This window comes from Aspergillus uvarum, assembly GCF_003184745.1.
Source record: "Aspergillus uvarum CBS 121591 unplaced genomic scaffold BO82scaffold_56, whole genome shotgun sequence".
Classification (NCBI taxonomy): domain Eukaryota; kingdom Fungi; phylum Ascomycota; class Eurotiomycetes; order Eurotiales; family Aspergillaceae; genus Aspergillus; species Aspergillus uvarum.
Genome location: NW_020291353.1, coordinates 19,179 through 39,511, shown reverse-complemented (window position 1 = coordinate 39,511; position 20,333 = coordinate 19,179). Strand labels below are relative to the sequence as shown.

The window sequence follows — 20,333 nt, the reverse complement described above, 5'->3', positions numbered from 1 at the left end:
TGAAAGAAAGAGATCACGTGCCGCATACAGCAGGGACCCTGGCTTCACCGCCGAAACAAGCTCAGGAACAACCGGCAGAATGACTTCAGGCGGTCAGCGCGGGTTAACCCAATTAGGAACCTCAGAAATACATCATGTGTAAGCCTGGAAGCCGCATCCACCCCTCCAGGCTCAATCTACCCGTGGGTGGGGAGGTTTACCCAATCTTTACATTTACATGGACGGCGGCAGCAGCAGCAGCAGCTGCTGCTGCTGTAAGACTACCTACTTCTGTTACTGTACTAAGCAGACCGATCTTCCGTTTCAGATAAGGTTAGGACAAAGAATGCAATCAGCCAAGAAACCCGCGTCTCGCAATGGATGGATGGAGGGGGTGTTGAAGGAAAGAAAGAAAGAAATTCAATGGCCTCCAGGCTTTTACCTCCCCCCCTCCCCCCCCACTCTCTCGTGTCCGGGCCCAGAACGCCGATCAGGAACCTGTCTGCCAGGCGAGCGATTTTTTTGGTGACCCGCATGACGCAACGCAATGTGGCTGGGATGTTGTCAACTGTCTAGTCAACGCAACGCAACCCGCCATTGATGAAAAGAGAAAAAAAGAAATCTCTCAATGACTGACTCAAACTTTAGGAGGCGGTCAACCTTCCAATCCTGTCTTGTGTCTTGTCTTGTTCTTGTCAGGGGATAGATAATTTTGTGTTGGATGGAACGACTAGATTTTGGGTGCATAGGATGATGGGTCATGAGGGATAATTCGACAGGCCACCAGATCGAATCATCAGGCGGGAGATCTCGATCCGAGGTCCATGGTAACTTACGGAGGGCTCTACATTATACACAAGACAATGGAGGCGAACGGGAATCAACTCAACTACTGCAGTGGCACAGTGGCAGTGTGAGAAGACAAGACGAGATGAGACAAGACCACGTCAACCATGCCTGCATGCCTGCTCTCTCTGCAAGATGCAACGGCGGGTCGGGGATTGAGGGAAGAACTCGAGGACTCAATCGTGATTGGAATTCTTTGGATACTCAAAACTCATACTTGTAGCTAGGGGGAGGCGATAGGCAGGGTAACCGTACTGTGTCGAGCACGGCAGATAGGCTTGGAGTACTTGATTTGGGTAAAAGAGAAGAGAAGAGAGGCTGCAAGGCTTTAAGTCACGCATGTCAGTCACAATACCGTCACAGACTCATCGACTATTTTCCGAGTCACGGCTAGTGCCGTAAGCGCTGCGTTTCTCTTCTTGTCTACGGTAAATTACTGGTTACTGTGAACGACCCCCACTACGTCCTACTACGGGTAACGGAGCACTGGCTACCGCTTTCCCTCTCCTCTCCCTCTCCATTTTCCCCTCCTTCCTTTACTTCCTCGTTGTGTTCGTTCCTCTCACCACACCACATCCCCATTCCATTCAGGTGAGTTTCTCTCCTTACGCTACCTTGTTCCTTGCTGCCTACACCCCCCCCTACATCAGTGATTTTCAGGTCATCTGTCATTTCCTGTCAGATCAAGGAATCAGCATCATTCCCCCACCCCCCGGTGTCTGCCTGACGCCGTGCCCTTTGCCCTAAATTTCCCTCCCCTCCACCGGAAGTGTCGATAAAATTCTGCACGCACCTCTTGTCTCCTTCCCCCCCCCCCCCCCCCCCCCATTTTTTTTTTTTTTTTTTTTTTTTTTTTTTTTTTTTTTTTTTTTTTTTTTTTTTTTTTTTTTTCCCCCCACGACCCAGGAAATTAAATCTCGCATCACTTTTATCTCGATATCCGAGTTCTTGTTGCTCGTTTTTTTCCCCCGTCAATCCCACCGCTAACAGTTGGGCTGCTCGGGTCAGATCGTTTCTTATTTCTCGGAAGTAGAAAAAACCCTGTTTTTTCTCTTTCCCTCTTCACCTCACTCTTCTTCAATCGCAATTTCAAGGCCTTTGGAATCCACCAGTTCCAAAGGCAACTCAGGGCACCACGGCTTACACAGCCTCGCTTTCTCTTCGTCAAATTGTATCGCATAGACGTCAACGCGACACTCTTAATAACATTCCCCCTCCTCCTGGTCTCGATCTCCGTCCCTCCGTCCGGTGCGCCATTTTTTCATAAATTGACGCCCTCACAATTCACACCTTCGCCTTTTGAGCTGCCGCATAGGACTTCTCTGACGGTTCTTCCTCTCAAGGAGGAAGGGTCTAGGAGGCTTGGTCCAGTCAACCTCGGTTGCGAAACTTTTCGTCCTCCCTAACACGCAGTCGCGTTAAAAACAACCTTTTTTCACTTTCTTTTTTATCTTTATCTCAAGACCTATCCCGTGCTTCGTCGCAGCGCGCATGGTTATGGCACCGACTGCTTGTTTGCCAGCTGAAATATGCACCACCATCAAACATATTCCCGACAAAAACAACTATAATCTCAATTGGGATCATGGTCAATTCAGCTATCATGGAGAGGACGATCAGCCGCAGTCTAGGTTGGCTGCCAAGGAGCTTATCCTGGACGTCCTGAAGAAGCGTGCGTCTGAGGTGGACGTCGACGCGTGCGCCCCGGGCGCTGAAGATGCCTTTTATGTGGCAGATATGGGCGAGATTTACCGCCAGCATCTGCGTTGGAAACTGAATCTAAGCCGTGTCCGGCCCTTCTACGGTAAGTCTGACTGAAATGGGACGATCACAGGGGAAGACAGCGACTGATCTTCGATATTCATTAGCCGTCAAGTGCAACCCGGATCCGGAAATCCTCCGCCTCATGGCCAAGCTCGGCAACGGTTTCGACTGTGCCTCTAAGGCGGAAATTGACCTGGCTCTCGAGACCGGTATCGATCCGAGCCGCATTATCTATGCGCAGCCTTGCAAGACCAAGTCGTACCTGCGCTATGCAGCCCAGATGGGCGTGAAGCAGATGACCTTCGACAATGCCGATGAACTGTACAAGATCAAGTCATGCTACCCTGACGCGGAGCTATACTTGCGCATCCTCACGGATGATTCTTCCAGCATGTGCCAGTTTAGTATGAAGTTCGGAGCATCGATGGATGTCGCCCGTCACCTGCTGGAGGTTGCGTACCAGCTCGAGCTGAAGGTTGTCGGTGTGAGCTTCCACGTCGGATCTGGTGCGGAAGACCCCAAGGCTTTCCTGAAGGCCGTGCAGGACGCGCGGCTGGTCTTCGATCAAGCCGCTGAGGTGGGCCACGAGCTTCACACTTTGGATGTTGGTGGAGGTTTCAGCCAGGATACCTTCGAGAAGTTCGCTGGTGTTCTCAGTGACGCTCTGGAAGTCTACTTTCCGCCGAACATCCGCGTCATCGCCGAGCCCGGCCGCTACTATGTTGCCAGCGCCTTCACCCTGGCTGCCAATGTGATTGCTCGTCGTGATGTGCGGGACCCCGAGAACCCGACGCAGGATGCGTACATGTTGTATCTCAATGACGGGGTGTATGGGAACTTTTCCAACATCATCTTTGACCATCAGCACCCTGTGGCTCAGGTCTTGACCTGCGACCCGAACGTCAATCCTCCGAATGCTGCGACTTCGGAGGGCATCGCCTACTCTATCTGGGGGCCGACTTGCGATGGCATTGATGTCATCAGCAAGCGCATCAACCTTCCGGCCCTTCTGAACGTAGGCGATTGGCTGTACTTTGAGGATATGGGAGCCTACACCCGGTGTAGCGCGACCCGCTTCAATGGTTTTTCGGACAACCACGAGGTGATCTATATCTCCAGCGAGGCTGGAGCTTCTGCTCTTCTCGAGTACTAGGTGTTCTTATCTCAATTTCTGTTCATGCTTTTTGGATTTTAATGCACAATTGTCTTTCGTCTTTTACCAAGCAACCGGTGCTGCTGTCACAGCGCGTTTGTCTTGACCATAATTATCCATGTTTTCTTTCATAGAGTAGATGCAAGGGACCCACGAGGGGAGCTTGAATTCTAGCAGAAGTCTGTACTTAGTGTTTTTTCCGGTGTGTGTTCAAACACAACCGTGTGAAAGTACCGCACCTGTTCGTTCGATTGATTATATTTCGTTCATTACTGTTATGCTTCTGGCCGCTCCTTTCCAATCTCTAAATGTCGTCTATCATTCATCTGGGAATCAAGTCTAACTATCATAGAACCGAACGCTTCCGCCGCAACCCTTCAGTCGTGTCGTCCTCCGTCATAAAAGTCATGTGCCAATATCTAAATCGAAAAGAAAGAAACTGAGATCTAGTTCCAAAACAGTCACCACGCCCAGGAGCCAGCCCCTGCGCGCTGTATATGGTAGGTAAAAGAAGGTAAATAGATTGCATGTCGGAAGCTCTAGAGCAGTCGCTCCACAGCCAACTCGGCGTCGTTGGGTCCAGCAACCTGTACAAGGCCGCCGGCTTCGAGCTTCTTCTTCCACTTGGCGGATTCATAGCGAGCCAAAATTAATGTAATCCGGGCTACCACGGCGGGGTCGGCGTTCTCAGCGACGATGTCCGATGGTGTGAAGGTCCAGCGACCGAAGGCCCAATTCAGAATGTAATAGCGGGTGGCGGGGCCGTTGGCCGAAGCGGGCGTGACGGCGCCTTGATCTTCCGAGGATTCTGCGGGAGGCGCGCTGGTCGAGCACCGCATGATGCCCTTGATGCGATAGACTTCTTCCTTGGAGGCGGAGCGAAGGAGCTGCTCCAGAGCCGGGACGTCAACGACAGTGGCATCGGTGGACTTGAGGTTGACGGAGAGGACTTCCACCTCGGATTGATGATCGTTCTTGTGGTCATGGCCGTGCTCGTGGTCATGGTTATCATGACGATGCTCTTCCTTGGCGAACAACGCCCCGTCAATCCCCAGCAGCACATCCTTGTCGACCCTGCCGCGATCGGACTTGACCCACGGCGTGGGGACCTCGAGGTCCCCGACCCGGTCGAGGCAGATGTCAAAGCGCATCTCCGAGACATTCTCCCACTTGTTGAAGACGATCAGGTCGGTGTATTTCGCCTGCAGCTTCGCCGTGTACGAGGTGTCTTCGTAGCCCTCCCAGTTCTCCACGTCGATGACGCTGATCACCCCGTCCAGGACAAAGGTGCCGGGGCTCTCGCGCGCCAGGCGGTTCACCTCCATGGCCAAGGTGGCGGGGAAGGCGCTCCCGCTGGTCTCGATGACGATGCGGTCCGGCCGCACCTCGGCGCGGAGCTGCTCGAGCGCGTCGCTCAGCTGACCGACGAGGTTGCAGCAGATGCAGCCGTTGAGTAGTTCGCGGACTCCGGAGATGGATTGCGTGGAGGCGAGCTGCGAGTCGACGGCGACGTCGCCGAATTCGTTCTTGAGCAGCGCCAGCCGGTAGGTTGCAGGCAGTTGCGGGATGAGGTTGAGGAGCAGGGTGGTTTTGCCGGAGCCGAGGAAGCCGGTGACGATGGTGATGGGGATTGGAGGCATTTTGCTGTGAAAGGAATGTAGAGCTTTTGGAGAAGTGTAAGTGTATAAGTGTATAAGTATAAGTGTAATGAGGGGAAAAATAGAGAGTGAGTGAGTGATGGAGTGGGAAAGGCGAAAGAAGATAAGAGAGTGAGTGCAGATGGTTGATTTCGGACGGCAGAATTCGGCGGTGGCGGAGGGGCTGCGAGGGGGTGGCGCTAGTCTGGATTGGTAGAACCCTAAGTCAACTGGCGGTTGAGTTATTGATTCACGTGTAGTCAGTCTTTCTGCAGGGGGTCTGATTCGATTGTGAGCCTATCTTAGAAGAAATGGATTGTCTTTGAGGAGACTGTAGCGGCTGTTTTCAATATTGATTTGTATATCAGTGTGCTGAGAGAAGCGCTGCGGCAGTGACTTGGGCATGGCATGAAGTTGATCGCCCGTGGTTGTTCCAGTTGTTATGAGTAATATGACCCCTGAAAAAAGGGCTTAGTGGCGTGATGCTCTACGGCTAAGGTAAGTTTCGAGTAGTATGCTTCACAGCTGGCCTTTTTCGCTGTGAAGTGAGACATCTTCCAGGTACAGTAATCGGAGCGCTTCAGGATAGACAAGCACAACACACCCATCCGTTGATTGCGAGTATGTAGTCCAGTCGAGTTCAACCCCAAGCTCAGTACTGTTGGTGATCCACCAAACATCAGCCAAATTTCCTGTCAAGCTGATAAAAGTAGTGCACACCAAGCCAGCTAACAGTCATATCCGAGGTGTGAAACCCCAACCCGATCCACAAGGCTGAAGTTGACTGCATAGTAACCCGGCCCAGTGCCCCCCGATGATATCATCCCCCGTCCGTCCCGGTTACCCGCTTGATGTCATCTCCAGCCCTACCAGGCGACAGCCGATTCCGGAATTGATTTGACTTGCACTGGGGGATCTAGTCTAGACCGTATCAACGTCAACTTTCCTCATTCTTTTTATGTTCTTCCTTCAGCTTGGTCCTTGGATTGTACTGTATCTCGACCCCTTTTTTTTTTTGGTACGGACAGTACTTACTGTGCCCAAACAACATTCTGATTACTTCAAACGCTTTCTGTTCCTGTGATCTTGTGATCTTGTGCTCGAAAATGAAAACCGTCGACGACACCGCCCGCGACCTCGGCTGCGTGGACCCCCACGAAGTAGACTTCCTCGAGCGCCAACAACAGGAGCGGGAACGCGAGCTGCAACTGTCACTGCCCGCCCAGCAGCAAGAGCAGCAGCAGTCACTGCCGCCGCAGCATACCTCCTCCGATCCCGCCTCCATCCCCTCGACCTCGACCACGTCCACATCCTCAGGAATCCTCCCGCCCCCCGAGAAACTCAGCGAGGTGGCCAGTACCTCGATCCAGGAGGTGCGGACGATGCTGAATGCAGCGTACGAGAGCGAGTTCGTTAGTCAAGCGATGCAGCGGGTGCGGGAGTATGTGCCAGGCTTAGTGGGCGACAGGGCGGAGGGGAATGGTGAGTCTTCTGGATTATCTTCGCGTGAGATGCGGTTGTGGAGTTTACTGACTTTGTGGGTTGACTGTAGGTGAGGAGGACCGATCCGCCGCCGACCCCGAGGAGATGCGTCGGATCGACGCGCTGGAGAAGGAACGGATAGTGGAATTCTTGCAGGAGAGGACGCGGACGAAGACGGATCTGGAGAAGAAGTACCATCACCAGACGGAGCGGCCGCCGCCGAGGCAGTGATTGTTTGCACTTCACGAATCATTGATCGCGCTTAAGCCTGGTTTCTTTTTTTTTTTTTTGTTTTCTTGCGGTAGATGAATGGGATTGTGGATATCCATCCGCTTGGAGCCATATTTCATGAGGCAGGACAGTATACAAGAGTTCAAAAGTGTTATTCTCAAGGCTAAGCTACAGCAAAGCCCGCATCCCCAGGTCCCCGCGCCGCTCCAGCCCCAAGAACTCCGCCACCTGGCCCAGATGATCCACCCCGAAGAACCCCTCCGTCTCGCCCTGCGCATTCGTGCACTCGAACCACGGCACCCCGAACGCCCCGGCCTGGAAGGCCCGGTCCGTGTTGGCCGTGAGCAGCGCTTTGATCGCGGGGGTTTGCATCTAGTCCACGTATCAGATTGCTGTCTCACTACTTATCCTTTGGCCTCCTCGGAGGGAGACAAGGTCAATGTTTCTGGGAAGAAAGAGGAAAGGGGACATACAGCCTCAACCACCCTTCCCGCCACCTCTTCCCCCAATACCCGCTGCAGCACCGGCACGAAACATCCCGGCTCCGCGATCCGCCCGTCCCCGTCCACCCAGAACGTCCGGTAGAACGCCTCCTGCACGGCCACGAGCTGCGTCGGGGCCAGCTGCGCCACGGCGGCCAGCGCCCGCTGCGTGTGCAGCGTGCGCGGCGGGAAGTCCGGCGGTGGGGTCGGGATGATCGGGACGGAGAAGTAGGTCGCCCAGCGGGTGCGTTCGTGGTTGATCCAGGCGGATTTATCTGGGGGGGTTCTGCCGGTTAGGTGTGTTTGGTTTGGGGGGTCACCCGGGGGCTAGCCCGGGGGGGAGGTGGGATAGATTATACGTAGACGTACTCTTGATCTCCACGGGGGGAGTGTTTCCGCAGGCGTGCATAAGTCCACCCAGGAAGATGGGGATGTAGGTTATCTTGCAGTTGGCAAAGACAGGGGAGTTCTGGTTTGGGGGGTTAGGTTGTGGCTATTGGGTTTATAGTACGGGAACAACTTACTCGGAGGACGTGGAAGGCGATATACCCAAAGGGACTGACGGTGTCTATGTAGAGGGTTATACTGGGGCCGGACATTCTTGCGGGGCTGGTTGGTTGCTTAGGGGGTTGACTGGGGTCTGAGAGATATAGGATTGTTTTATTTCCGTGGTTCTATGGTTCTATGGTTGAGATATCTATATGTGTACTCAGAGTAAGTAGTCAGGCGCTCCTCCGCACGGCTGACTCAGCGCCGAGAGCCGAGGTTGTTTGGGTTGATTAGTCGTGTTGGGGTGTAGCTGGGGGCTCGACACTGCCACCGGCTGCTGTCTTGCGTCAAACTATTGCTTTTCTGATTGAGTTATACGCAAAGGGACCGGGGTGGAAGTATAAGCTCTACAGGCGCTCTCGTGAGCAGGTGTGGCGTCCAAAGGTCAGTGCGAGGTTGTGTACAGTCATGGAGTAAGTCTAGGTGACGGCGGGAAAACCATAACTGTGCGTGGACTTTTCACCCTATGCTTGTTTCAAAGTGTACTACTGGAGTTAAGAAAGACTTCGATATTGCTAAATTCTATCAGTAGTTGTATTCCAATCTAGTACACAGTGGCACTGGTACACCTATCCTTCGCTTGTGCGAGGCAGGACCTCCAAACCCCGCTTCATGCCTCACGCGAGGAAAATGATATCAGAGGCACCGCCAAACAAATCGAGGACCCTAGCTACGAGATAGAGACGCCTAGACCGGTGATAAAGAAGCATGCGAAGAAGGGTAACAAAAAGAAAGCTAAGCGAAACCGGCCAACAACTTGTGCTGCGACTTCCATTTCCCCAGATAGAAATCCGCCATCGATAGAGGAGGCTGCCTCTGAAGAGCCTGCTCCTCAAGAGCCTCCGGCAGCCGAGGGGTCTGCGTGGTGGCCTGAAGGATCTCCGTTGGCCGAAGAGCCCTCATCTGTCCAATATCTTGCCGCAGTTGAACATGCTGCTGATTTCGACCAAGCTGCAGACGAACCTGCTCCCGCGAAGTTGCTTGACAGTGATACCGATGAGCCGCTTGACGTGCCGTGCTTTCGCATCCAAGTCTCCGCAAAGCATTTGATCTTGGCCTCCTCCGTCTTTAAGAGAATTCTCACTGGCGGTTGGATGGAAAGCACTAAGTTCCTGAAACAAGGTTCTGTCGAGATTGATACAGACAGCTGGGATCTCGACGCTCTAATAATCGTTCTTCGTTTGATTCACTGCCAGTCTTTTCACAAACCACGAAAGCTTAGCTTGGAGATGCTTGCAAAGGTTGCTGTTATCGCGGATTATTACGAATGCGGCGAGGCTGTGGATATGCTGGCGCGCGTTTGGATAAGTGCACTGGATGAGACGATTCCCGCAACGTACTCCCGGGACGTCATTCTGCGGATATGAGTTTCCTGCTTCTATCGGGTTCCTGGGTGATTCAAACAAGCAACCTCAATTGCCATGTCGTGCAGTACCGAGTGGATCAGCAATCTGGGGCTTCCCATGCGAATATTCTACTCGAGGCTCGGGGGGAGACACCGGTTCAGAAAAAATGGGTTTATAAGTTCGTTAAAAGACATCCCGAACTCTCAAACCGATTCTCAAGACGCTATAATTACGAGCGCGCAAAGTGTGAAGACCCTAAAATCATCGGTGAATGGTTTACACTTGTTCAAAAAACTATCCTTGAGAAGGGTATTGATCCCGATGATATTTATGATTTCGATGAGACCGGTTTTGCGATGGGATTAACAGCAACCACGAAAGTTATTACAAGAAGTGAATATTACGGTCGGCGATCACTTTTACAACCTGGAAATCGCGAATGGGTGACTGCTATTGAATGTATAAATGCTTCGGGATGGGCGCTCCCTCCATGTGTGATTTTTAAAGGTAAGGTTTTTATTGAATCTTGGTTTGATAATCTTCCGGATAACTGGAAATTTGAAGTTAGCCCAAATGGCTGAACATCTGATGAGATCGGCCTTCGATGGCTTGAGAAACTATTTATTCCATCGACTTCTTCATATATGAAAGGGCGGTTTCGACTTTGGATCCTTGATGGTCGGTCACGGAAGCCATTTAACCCCAAAGTTTGATGAACTTTGTGAAAACAATGATATTATTCCAATATGTATGCCTGCACATTCATCCCATCTTTTACATTGGTTGTTTTGCGGTGTTAAAACGTTCATACGGTCGGATGGTTGAAAAAAAGATGCGTCTTGGGATCAACCATATTGATAAACTTGATTTCCTCGCGGCATATCCCTTTGCCCGAATTGAGGCATCTAAATCAGAGACTATCAAAAATAGCTTTACAGCTGCTGGTTTAGTACCTTTTTCCCCTGATCGGGTGCTCTCAAAGCTTAATATTTGTCTTCGAACCCCAACACCCCCTGTGAGCCGGGGTAGCGAATCAAGCCGGAATTTTACACCAAAAACCCCTTTTACCGAGAAACAACTCCGACTCGGTCAACTAGGCATATAGCCCACGAAGGGGATCTCTCAGTTCAACAGGTTCGCGAGCTACGTGCAGAGCCATTTCACACCCAAGTCGCTCGTATAAATCATTATCGGGGGCAGGTTTCAGCGGGTTTACAGCCACCTACGCGAGGCCAGCGAGGATGTGGAATATGTAGGCGCCCAGGGCATAGAAGAGAGACATGCCCAGATAGAGAGATTAGTTTGTTGAATTCATTTAATGGCGTTTTGGTTGAGAAAAATGTAGTTGCATTTAGTAGAGGGGGTCAGGTGCGCAACTCGCTTACCGAATACCCAGGTCCCTCTTCATCAAGGACAGGCAACTTGTTACGATGCCTAGCTGTCCAGTAAGAATTATACATAAGAGCCCTTCTAGACCAAATATAGACCTGTGTAGCCCGCAACGGGAGGGCATGGGAAACATGAGCAATGTCGCCCAGTGAGAGGCATCTTGGGAGACTAGTAGAAAGAAGAGCCGCTTCTTGTGTGAACTCCGGGATTGTGCGGAGTGCACCATGAGCGAAATCTGGAGAACTCGTTAATGGAAGCTTGTTCTTCGGTAGATTATCCTAAAATATAGGGGCACCTGGAAGCCCAAGAACAGGATCCTTTTTTCGAGAGGGTCTGGCTCTTGGGAAAATCCTCTTGAGACGAGATCAGTCAGGAATGGCTTAGTGAAGAGCACAGACGGCATGGAACGCTATACGTCAGATGAGCTGGCTTCTAGGCCTCCGTCTCTCCTAGTCCAAGCATTCTAGGTCTAATCCCTCATCCCGGTGAAATCAAATGCCCTACGTGATGAAACAGCCGCGAGGTACCTGCACATTCAAGCATCATTACTGTCTATTCCCATACGAAGTGCTGTCTAATGACAGCGAATATAATAATAAATTAACCTTTATTATAAATGCTATCTAGAGCTGAATACATTACTTTGTCCCGGTGGTGAATTGTAAGACGATCGGTTGTGGACTGTTATGGGATGAACTCAGATTGGTTCTAACCTAAGCATGCCGTACAAACAAGAAGGAATAGTTAGAGAACAGAGCGCTAGCTTAGCACACACCTAAAAAGTATTTCGTACAAACAGACGAAATAGCTCTCCAGCTAGTTCTTTTTGTTTAAAGGCACGTTTCGATTAGCATAATCCATCCGTCCTGTAACACTATCCCTAGTAGGTCGTTCAAGGCCATCGGGCAATAAGGTACGGGACGCTCTACGTTGTCGCCCCGCAATTTTGCATGTCAACCAAGTTTTGTCCTAACATGTACAAGCTGAACGGTTGGGCATCAAATGGACAAATGATAGGCGAGGAGAACCTGCAAAATACTCCACAGATTGATGACAGTACGTATTCTTATATGGGTTACTTTGTTGACGTGGTCGCCTTTTCTATAATACAATTCAACCCAGTCTCTCCACTACCAGCCACTGCTCACATGTGAGATCTTTAGTTTCTTTTCCAAGGGTATTTATACAATGTGTGAATCTGGCCGAGGTAATATTGGCGTCTACTAACTCTTCATGATTCATAAGCAGTCTTGGGAGTTCTTTCTCGTTCAAAATGGGATGGCGAGAAATATTCCCCTCTCGAAAGAATCGTCAGCCGCAAAAGCACCAGAACGAGCAACAGACCTCAGTCAACCAAAAGCCAAAGGAAACATCCAACTGCAAGACTCCACAAATTCCACAGATCAGCGATACCCCATCCAAGAACAGCAATGTCACAGAATCTGCAACACAGAATACGCCTTGCCAGGCAGCAAAGAGCTCAACCAGCACCCTCGCTGTCAATGTGTGGAATCGTGCTTATGATCAGCTCGCAAATAATGAGAACACAAGAGCGCTTGTCGAGGCTTACTTCAAAGCCCTCAAGAAAGCGGGTAAGCCAGCTAGTTATGTCGGTGCGCCGGATGCCGATGAGGATATTTCCGAAATGAAGGACCAGGCTGGAAGAGACAAGATCCTTCAAGATGCCATCAAATCAGGCCAACAAAAAATCCACAAATCTATCTCTGCCACAAACACGGTCGGCAAGGTGTCAAGCTTCATTCTCCAATTCAAGGAAGTGGTCGACTTAGCGGTCGGAACTAATCCTCAGGCTGCCCTCCCCTGGGCTGGAGTCTGTATCGGTCTCACGGTCAGCTCCCTTTTCGATGGTTTCTCTAATTGAAAATGACTGACAGTTATTTAGTTTTTACTTAACCCGGCCAAAGCATCACAAGACAATCTGGACGGAGTCGGCTACGTGACCTCTAGAATGAAATGGTACTGCAGCCTGACAGATCAGCTCCTGAGCAGGGAATACATTGAGACCACTCGAGACAAGTCTTTTGAAGGTATCCTTGACCTATTGGAAGAACGAGTAATTGATCTGTATAAAGAGCTTCTCCTATTCCAGATGAAGAGCGTGTGCTCGTACTACAAAAACCAGGGCTGGGTTTTTGTCCGCAATCTGATCGATCTTGACGGTTGGGATGGCCAGCTCGAAGGAGTGAAGGCCACTGAGAAGGCCTTGCAAGCCGACTCAAAACAATACCACAACACCGAAGGGCAGAAGCTGATGCGAGAATTTGCCCTGAATGCTCAGGCCACACAAGAAACCCTTGGGACTTTTCATCAGACTCTACGGGATTATATTGCGGAGCAGTGGCGGAACCACCAAGATGGTGAATTCGGCGAATGTCTTCGACATATTTTTGTCGACGATCCGCAGAGGCAGATTGCTACGAAATTAAACAGTAATGACAAGTTGCTCAAAGAGTCCTATGAGTGGATCCTTCGCACCGAAGAATATCAAGCCCTCCAGGATTGGGAATCCGCTACTCAAATCCTGTGGCTATTTGGACCCGCCGGTACAGGAAAGACAATGTTGACAATTGGTATCATCACTCAAATGTTCCAAAAGTCGTCCAATATTACTGCTAGCATCTCTTCTTATTTTTGTGGGGCAAGAGGTGAAAACCAAACGCGTGTTATGGATGTACTTCGAACCCTGATTTGGGGACTGCTTATCCAACAACCACATCTCTTTTCTCATCTTAGAGAGAAGTACAAGAGCTCCGGAAAGAATTTGTTTACCGCCCCACGTACCTTTTGGTATCTTCGTGATATCTTTCTAGCTATGTTAGCCGATGAGCGCCTCACTCCTGTCTACCTAGCTGTCGATGCGCTTGACGAGTGCGAGAGGATAGCCAAGCATGACGAACCCGGGGTGAACGATTTGATGGAAATTATATATGATTCTTTGCAGATCACCAACAGTTCTGCAAAGATAAAGTGGATACTGTCGAGCCGCCCAGAGATCAGCCTCCCGAACACGCTCATAGACGAAAAGCCGGAGACACTGAAGCAGGTCGACGTCCAGTCCAATCCAGAACCTGTGGACGCGTATATCACCTACAAGGTTTCCGATTTGAAGCGCAAGCTCAATTATAGCGACGAAACTTTGGAGGCTATTGCAAACGAGATTCGCAAGCGTGCACAGAACACCTTCCTATGGGCGGCTTTGGTCTTTAAAGATCTGATCCATAGAGACGTAATGGAGGCTGACGCTCTGGAAGAGATCGAGAAGAACCCTGCTGAATTGTCTGAGCTATATGAAAATATGATGGTTAGAATCGAGAACGGCCACCACCCAGAATTTTTCAAATCGGTTCTGGAAGCTGCTTGTTTCGCATCTCGTCCATTGTCTTACGCCGAGATTCAGGTTCTTTCGGGCTTGCCATCAAAATATAAACCGGAAGGCTTCGTCTCAAAGTGCGGTTCATTCTTGACTGTTGAAGATGAGACGGTACATGTTCTCCACAATTCAGCAAGAGAACACTTGCTGGATTATTTCAATTCCAGGGTTAGCGAGATCCATGATCTCATGTGCGAACGATCTATCAAGGCTCTTTCGGAAGGCTTGAGGTTCAATATGTATGATCTGTTACCAGACACCGAGATTTCTCATGCTTCGGTGCCCCAGAACAAGCCCCTAGATCGTCTTGCGTATTCATGCGAGTACTGGACAGAAATTCTGCGCAAAGGGACCAGCAAGCTCACTGAAGATGGGCCCGCATCTGCTTTCTTGAAAGTTCATTTTCTTCACTGGCTTGAGAGTCTCAGTCTACTCGGCAAGCTCCCCAAAGCCATTGTATTGATCAGAGATCTCCAAGCAATGATCAAGGTATGCAACTTGCCATACCATTACTTCTCATTACTAATATCAACTAGTCGGCATCTACCCGCAGTGATACTACGGAGATCTCAGTCTTCTTGGCTGATGCTGAGAAATTCACTATGAAAAACCTGGCAATCATGACACAATTCCCCTTGCAGATATATGGAAGCGCACTTCTTTTCAGCCCCAGGAAGAGTGTAATTAAGAACGCCTTTTTTGACGAAAGACCATCTTTCATCAGCAAATTTTTGGGTGGCATGGATCATTGGGATCCTTGCCGGCAGATACTTGATCGTGACGAAAGGACAAAAGCCTTGGCCTTTAGTCCCAAAAATACGTGTTTTGCATCAGCTATGGCCCCCGATCGTCAGAACCCAGTCATAAAAATATGGGACACAGTTGTTGGTGATTGCATTCGAACTTTTCATTTGAAGGCTGCTGGGGACGTTATGGATGAAATACACCTTTCCTTCTTGTCTGAGTCGAACCTTGCCGTTTGTTATCGAGGGATTGCCTGCTTGATCGATGTCAAGAGCGGGACATTCAGTCCTACGGTCAGACCATCTGCGACTAAACCATTTGGGCGTATTGATTCCCCTATAACCTGCTCCCCCGATGGAAAAAGCTTCGCCATCGCTGCAAACTGTAGCGTGGATCTTTGGGACGTGTCTACTTGGACCCGCAGACGAACTCTTCAAGGTCACAGTGGATCAGTGACAACCATCACCTTCGCGCATGATTCCAAGACTCTCGCGACTGGATCGGAAGATGGGACGATAAGGGTTTGGAATCCCATTGATGGAACGTGCACAAACGTTATGGTAATTGAAGGAGACTTTCACTATATTCACTGCCTCTTCTTCTCGGTGGATAACAGCACTATTATCTCTCTGTCAGGTCGTGTCACAATAAGTCTCTGGGATGTTTCAAACGGGGCCTTGAAAGCTGAACGAAAGAAAGAGGACGATCAGTTCGCCGGCTACGCTGACTGCTCTTTGTCTTCTATTGGTGAGACTCTTGCTATAGCATGCTCAGATGGGAAGATTCGTTTCGAGGATGTGACAACCGGGGCCCAAATTCTGGTATTGAACCAGGAGGGACATCTTTTCCCACGCGTGAAATTCTCCAGAGACGAGCATATTTTAATCTCATCAACCTGGGACGGATCGGTACGACTATGGGATATATCTGGTCCACCTGCGAAATCTTCAAGCAGTCACGAGAGCAAGGTGACTGCTCTACGCTTCTCACAAGAAGGTCAATATCTTGCTACTGGCTCCGAGGATGGAGATGTGAAGCTTTGGAATTCAGCGGACGGCCTCTTGGAACACACTTTTGATGGTCATAGTCATACAGTGAACTTTGTTGTCTTCGCACCTGACGGGAGAACATTTGCAACTATAGCGAGTGATCAGAAGGTGCGAATTTGGGACAGCATGTCTGGAATCTGTAGACACATTTTGACGTGTCTTTCCGGAAGGAACGAACGCAAAAGGCAGAATATATTTTGGTCACAGATATACCACGAAGAAATCGATGAGGAAGAGGAGGACCAGGAGCCGGAAGCAGTCAGGTCAAGTGTTGCCACGTTTTCGCCAGATGGAAAACTTCTTGCTGTCGATGCTGGCCTGGGAAGAGTACTGGTTTGGGATGTCATGACTGGAGAATGCCAACGTACCATAGAATGTGACCCATGTTTGATTTTACGGCTATTGTTTATCCGAGAGGGTAAAGAACTGATTATGCAAGAGAGCCATGGGGTACAGCTCTGGGATCTCGCTACAGGAACATGCAAGCAGAGGTTTGCAAACGAAATGACCGATATATTTGTGTCCGCAGATGAAGCCACTCTGATCTCAGCATCTGCAGATTTTCCGCTCGAAGATTTCAACATCCATTTTACGCCAGATTCCCTTCGGGTGTGGGACTTGGCCACTGGAGTGTGCCGACAAATCATTCGTTTTGGCTATCGGGCTATGAGATTATCGTTTATCGACAAGTATTTTGAAACGGATCGAGAGGTCTTCTCATTCAATTCGAGCATTCTTACCAGGTCTCCTGATTCAGTACTGTCCCGATCTGGTGTAGAGGTTAAAGACACATGGGTCATCAGAGATGGAAAGAAGCTGTTCGCTTTACCTCCGGATTACCCTCAGAATTGTACGACTGTTCATGGGAACACTGTTGCCTTGGGAGGGTTTAGCGGCGAAGTGGCTATTGTCGAACTTGCTGACATCTAAGAATGGAGCTTATAGAAAACTCCGCTGAAACCTTTGATGCCTGACTAGGGATAGGCTATGAACTTGTATATTTGAAAAATACCTGACGAGATGGATTTCTACGCGTACATGGTAGACTACCTAAGAGGTACTAGTGTATCCCAATCCGAGACCATATTGATACAGGCAGACAGTCCTCTAAATGATACTCAGCAACTCCGGACCATTTGATAAGCAGCAAGCAGCACCAACTTGAACCTAAACTGCAGTTGCAGTCATACGTCTGGGTTGCTCTTGCCATCCCTCGCCGATTCTCAACCATCACCCCGGTTTCCAGTCCATCCATAATAACTTCTTGCAAGCATACACTACATGCAGAAATACGAGGAATCCAAGCGAGCACGAGCAAAGATGCAGGACTCCGAGCGAAGAACTCCAGGTGTAACACCTCCCATCGAACCACTTGCAGCATTGCCCTGACTCTAACTATGGCATAGCATACACCGACACCCCAGGTCCCTTCCAACCCTTGTTCGAGTCGCGAATCGGTCATTTCTTTGGCCCGGAGGAGGGCTTCCCATTCGCCGAGCCCGAGTCGATATCTGTTGCAGAGCTCGATACCCCTGGCCAAGCGGAATGGTTGCGCCCGCCTGCAGTCGTGCAGGGACATGCGCTTAGGCCTGGACGAGACATGGTCTATCCAGGAGGGATCCCTGGTTCTGTGCATCAACCCAACCTATACCATATCCGACCACGTGCAGCCGAGGTGGGATGAGCTTGAACTCGTGGCCGGAGAAATCCTGGTTGTCTGCCGCCTGTATGCCGATTTGTGGGCCCTTTGTGCCAGTGCTTCATTTCCTTCCACCGCAAAAACCAACGAGGCCGCCAATACCCAGCCAATGAGCCTTGCATTCGTGCCTCTCTGCGCAGTCACCCTTGCGGCGAACTTTAGTGCTTTCAATCGAAGATGCATCGAGCATGATCTCCGCGACACCAGTGCCCCAAGGTTTTCAGGAAATGGACTCCCTGTGATGCCGCCGCCTCGTTCGTGCAGTCTCATTGATGGTATGCAGCTGGCTCAGTCTGACAGACTCCACAACCGCCTTCCAGAGGTAGTATCCGATACGCTCAACAAGGTATTGCCGGAGTGCGTCGAAGCTGATTATGTGCCCCTTAACCTTCACATCGGAGCTCTCCTGTCCAATCTGAAAGTTAGACGCAATCGTCAGTCACAGTGTCTAGGTTTACCCGCAGCGGTTGATCCGCCACCGCAACCCACTGAGCCAGACCCCAAACCCGCCTCCTCTTCAAGCCACAGGTTCAGAAAACTGTTTGGACTTGCGTAATGCAGGACCGTTCACACCGGTGGTACTCTGTGTGATTGGGGAAGACAATCTCCATCAGGAGAAGTCCCCAGAGGGCTGGACATGAAAGTTTATCAGAACAGCTTTATCCATGCTTGATGTCGTGTTTGCTCCAACTTCATCCACGCCTTAAAGGTGGTTTCTCTCGCCCTGGAGTGAAGCACAGTAGTTGACTGGGAGCGCCTCAGCAACGAAGACAGGTTGAGCCAGTACTTGGAAGGGTCAGATCTCATATTGTAGCTACGTTCACATGGCAGGCAAGAATGAATTGATTAGAGGTTGGCCAGGTATTTTCCCCAGTCATTGATTCAAAGGCCGAATAAGCTGAACGCAGACTGAGACTGATAAATAGTCTTTGGCATGATTTTCACTGAATCCAGGCCATTGCTTAGGATAAAATGATTTTTGTTTCCCGTAGTATGGAACATCTAGCCCACCTATCATCGATTGTCCAGGTGTGCTTTTGGTCGTTCAATGGGCGAATGAGCGGTCTTGAGAACCGTAAGGTCCCGAAGCACATTAGCATCAATGATGAATTGAATCACATCACCAATGAAGACAAAATGCCTTGCGCTTGGATGGCTCGAACAAGAGCCTCGAGAAGTGGCTCCTTATTCTTCAAGCTTCCTGCCTGGAGGTGGCTAAGCCCCGTGTATGAGTGCCACGAGGCCAGAGAAAGCAATAGCGACAACGCCTATCGCCGTCAGCCCTGATGCCTTCCCTCTCGCCCAAAGCAATGCAGCTCAATCTGGTCCTGTTGATCATGCTCGGATGGAAGCTGCATGTGAGCCAGATGCAGACTGCAGATCGTCGCCGACCGCATGAGATCAAAGAAGATGGTTTCACTCTCGTGTCGTCTCTTCAACGCCACCAAGATGACTGCATCGGGTGACATCTGCAGCAAGCGGTCTAGTACCGAGACCAGCGCAGGCAAGCTATCCGCATTGTAGGTACAGTCTGAGACAAGGATCAAGTCAATGGAGCCACCGCATAAATCTTCTGGAAGCGGCTCATCCCAGTCCAGAGTTTGGAACTGGAGTGCCGAGGATTTCGCAGGTCGCGCAGCCGCAATATTCTTCGTCACAATCTCTTCGACCTCAGGAAGATCGGTGAGCGTGACAGAGCACCCGGGAAGAATCTCTGCCAGCGCAATTCCTACAATGCCACATCCAGAACCCAGTTCAATGGCGTGAAGGGGGCCGTTGCGCGATCCTCGGAGAAGCGCATGCAAAAGTGGCGCAGAGATCTCTCGGTCTCCCGCAACTATCTTCTGAAGATAGACAACTGACGCTACTGCTGCATCCCTAGGACATGTGAGCGTTAGTTAAGAGTAGTAGCCCCCTTGGATAACGAGGTGTCTCACCAGATATGCCGCGCAATACTGTTCCCGGTTTCTTCCCAGATTCGGAGGCTGAGCTTGTCATCTGGCCCGAAGCGTCGTTCAACGAGCTTCTCCGCTACTGAAGTCTGTGATCCGCCAAACGGAGCACTCCAGCCTGATACCACTAGCGGAAGTTCGGACTTTCCAAGGAGTGAGTCTGGTAACGGTGCTTGTAGCTTTGCAGAGTTGGCAGGGGACACTGCCAGCACGACTGTGTGTTGAGACAGGTTGGCGGGAAATGGCCCCAGCGATATTGGTACTTCACGTTTGCCTGCGTTCCATGTCATGGGTTCCTGATACAGGGCCTTTCCTGTGCCATGAGCCACTAGGGTCACATGCAAATTCACGTCTTGAGTGAGGAAGGCATCTCCGAGATCCGTGGTGATGCAGACCAGCGCGGAGACTGTTACAGCACTTTTCTGCTTGGCGAACCTGGGAGTTTTGAGGAATCGGATATAATAAACCATGATCACGAAGAATAATTCCTGAACTGCATCCGAACATGTTAGAGATGTCCGTCCCGAAAAGGAAGGCGACCCGGGACTCGGGACACGTGACCATGCGGCACGTGCTTAGACCGTTGGTGCTGACTAAGGAGCGGGTACGATGACATCGGCGTCTTTCTTCCTCAGGCTGC

The 20,333-nt window shown here is 50.5% G+C and overlaps 8 protein-coding genes across 8 annotated transcripts; 5 read left to right on the top strand and 3 right to left on the bottom strand.

The window, feature by feature from the left end:
- The first annotated feature begins 2,162 nt into the window (after window positions 1-2,162).
- On the top strand, window positions 2,163-4,012 carry BO82DRAFT_156063 (type III PLP-dependent enzyme). Its single transcript, XM_025630204.1, has 2 exons — window positions 2,163-2,629; window positions 2,694-4,012. The coding sequence occupies exons 1-2, from the start codon at window positions 2,317-2,319 to the stop codon at window positions 3,740-3,742; spliced, it is 1,362 nt and encodes a 453-aa protein (XP_025488585.1). The 5' UTR covers window positions 2,163-2,316; the 3' UTR covers window positions 3,743-4,012.
- On the bottom strand, window positions 4,010-5,779 carry BO82DRAFT_357303 (cobW-domain-containing protein). Its single transcript, XM_025635983.1, has one exon. It carries the CDS (start codon window positions 5,380-5,382, stop codon window positions 4,282-4,284), a length of 1,101 nt encoding a protein of 366 aa, XP_025488584.1. The 5' UTR covers window positions 5,383-5,779; the 3' UTR covers window positions 4,010-4,281.
- Window positions 5,780-6,485: 706 nt separating this feature from the next.
- Window positions 6,486-7,092, top strand: BO82DRAFT_367647 (uncharacterized protein; the record flags this gene model as incomplete). Its single annotated transcript, XM_025637086.1, has 2 exons — window positions 6,486-6,861; window positions 6,932-7,092. 2 exons carry the CDS (start codon window positions 6,486-6,488, stop codon window positions 7,090-7,092), a joined length of 537 nt encoding a protein of 178 aa, XP_025488583.1.
- A 168-nt stretch (window positions 7,093-7,260) lies between these two features.
- Window positions 7,261-8,245, bottom strand: BO82DRAFT_342586 (putative 2-hydroxychromene-2-carboxylate isomerase; the record flags this gene model as incomplete). The annotated part of the gene is made up of 4 exons (XM_025633587.1): window positions 8,099-8,245; window positions 7,944-8,043; window positions 7,566-7,849; window positions 7,261-7,464 (listed from the first exon to the last, which is right to left on the bottom strand). Exons 1-4 carry the CDS (start codon window positions 8,171-8,173, stop codon window positions 7,261-7,263), a joined length of 663 nt encoding a protein of 220 aa, XP_025488582.1. The 5' UTR covers window positions 8,174-8,245.
- Window positions 8,246-8,531: 286 nt separating this feature from the next.
- Window positions 8,532-9,490, top strand: BO82DRAFT_405234 (uncharacterized protein; the record flags this gene model as incomplete). The annotated part of the gene is made up of 2 exons (XM_025639477.1): window positions 8,532-8,536; window positions 8,713-9,490. 2 exons carry the CDS (start codon window positions 8,532-8,534, stop codon window positions 9,488-9,490), a joined length of 783 nt encoding a protein of 260 aa, XP_025488581.1.
- Window positions 9,491-11,831: 2,341 nt separating this feature from the next.
- On the top strand, window positions 11,832-16,972 carry BO82DRAFT_421722 (NACHT and WD40 domain protein; the record flags this gene model as incomplete). Its single annotated transcript, XM_025640180.1, has 5 exons — window positions 11,832-12,008; window positions 12,104-12,707; window positions 12,762-14,738; window positions 14,816-16,199; window positions 16,302-16,972. Coding segments are annotated over 5 exons (4,813 nt in total), but the record flags the coding sequence as incomplete, so codon positions are not given.
- A 536-nt stretch (window positions 16,973-17,508) lies between these two features.
- On the top strand, window positions 17,509-18,297 carry BO82DRAFT_291444 (uncharacterized protein; the record flags this gene model as incomplete). Its single annotated transcript, XM_025631729.1, has 1 exon — window positions 17,509-18,297. A coding segment is annotated over one exon (789 nt), but the record flags the coding sequence as incomplete, so codon positions are not given.
- A 721-nt stretch (window positions 18,298-19,018) lies between these two features.
- Window positions 19,019-20,163, bottom strand: BO82DRAFT_291442 (protein N-lysine methyltransferase family protein; the record flags this gene model as incomplete). Its single annotated transcript, XM_025631728.1, has 2 exons — window positions 19,019-19,619; window positions 19,679-20,163. 2 exons carry the CDS (start codon window positions 20,161-20,163, stop codon window positions 19,019-19,021), a joined length of 1,086 nt encoding a protein of 361 aa, XP_025488578.1.
- Window positions 20,164-20,333: the final 170 nt, after the last annotated feature.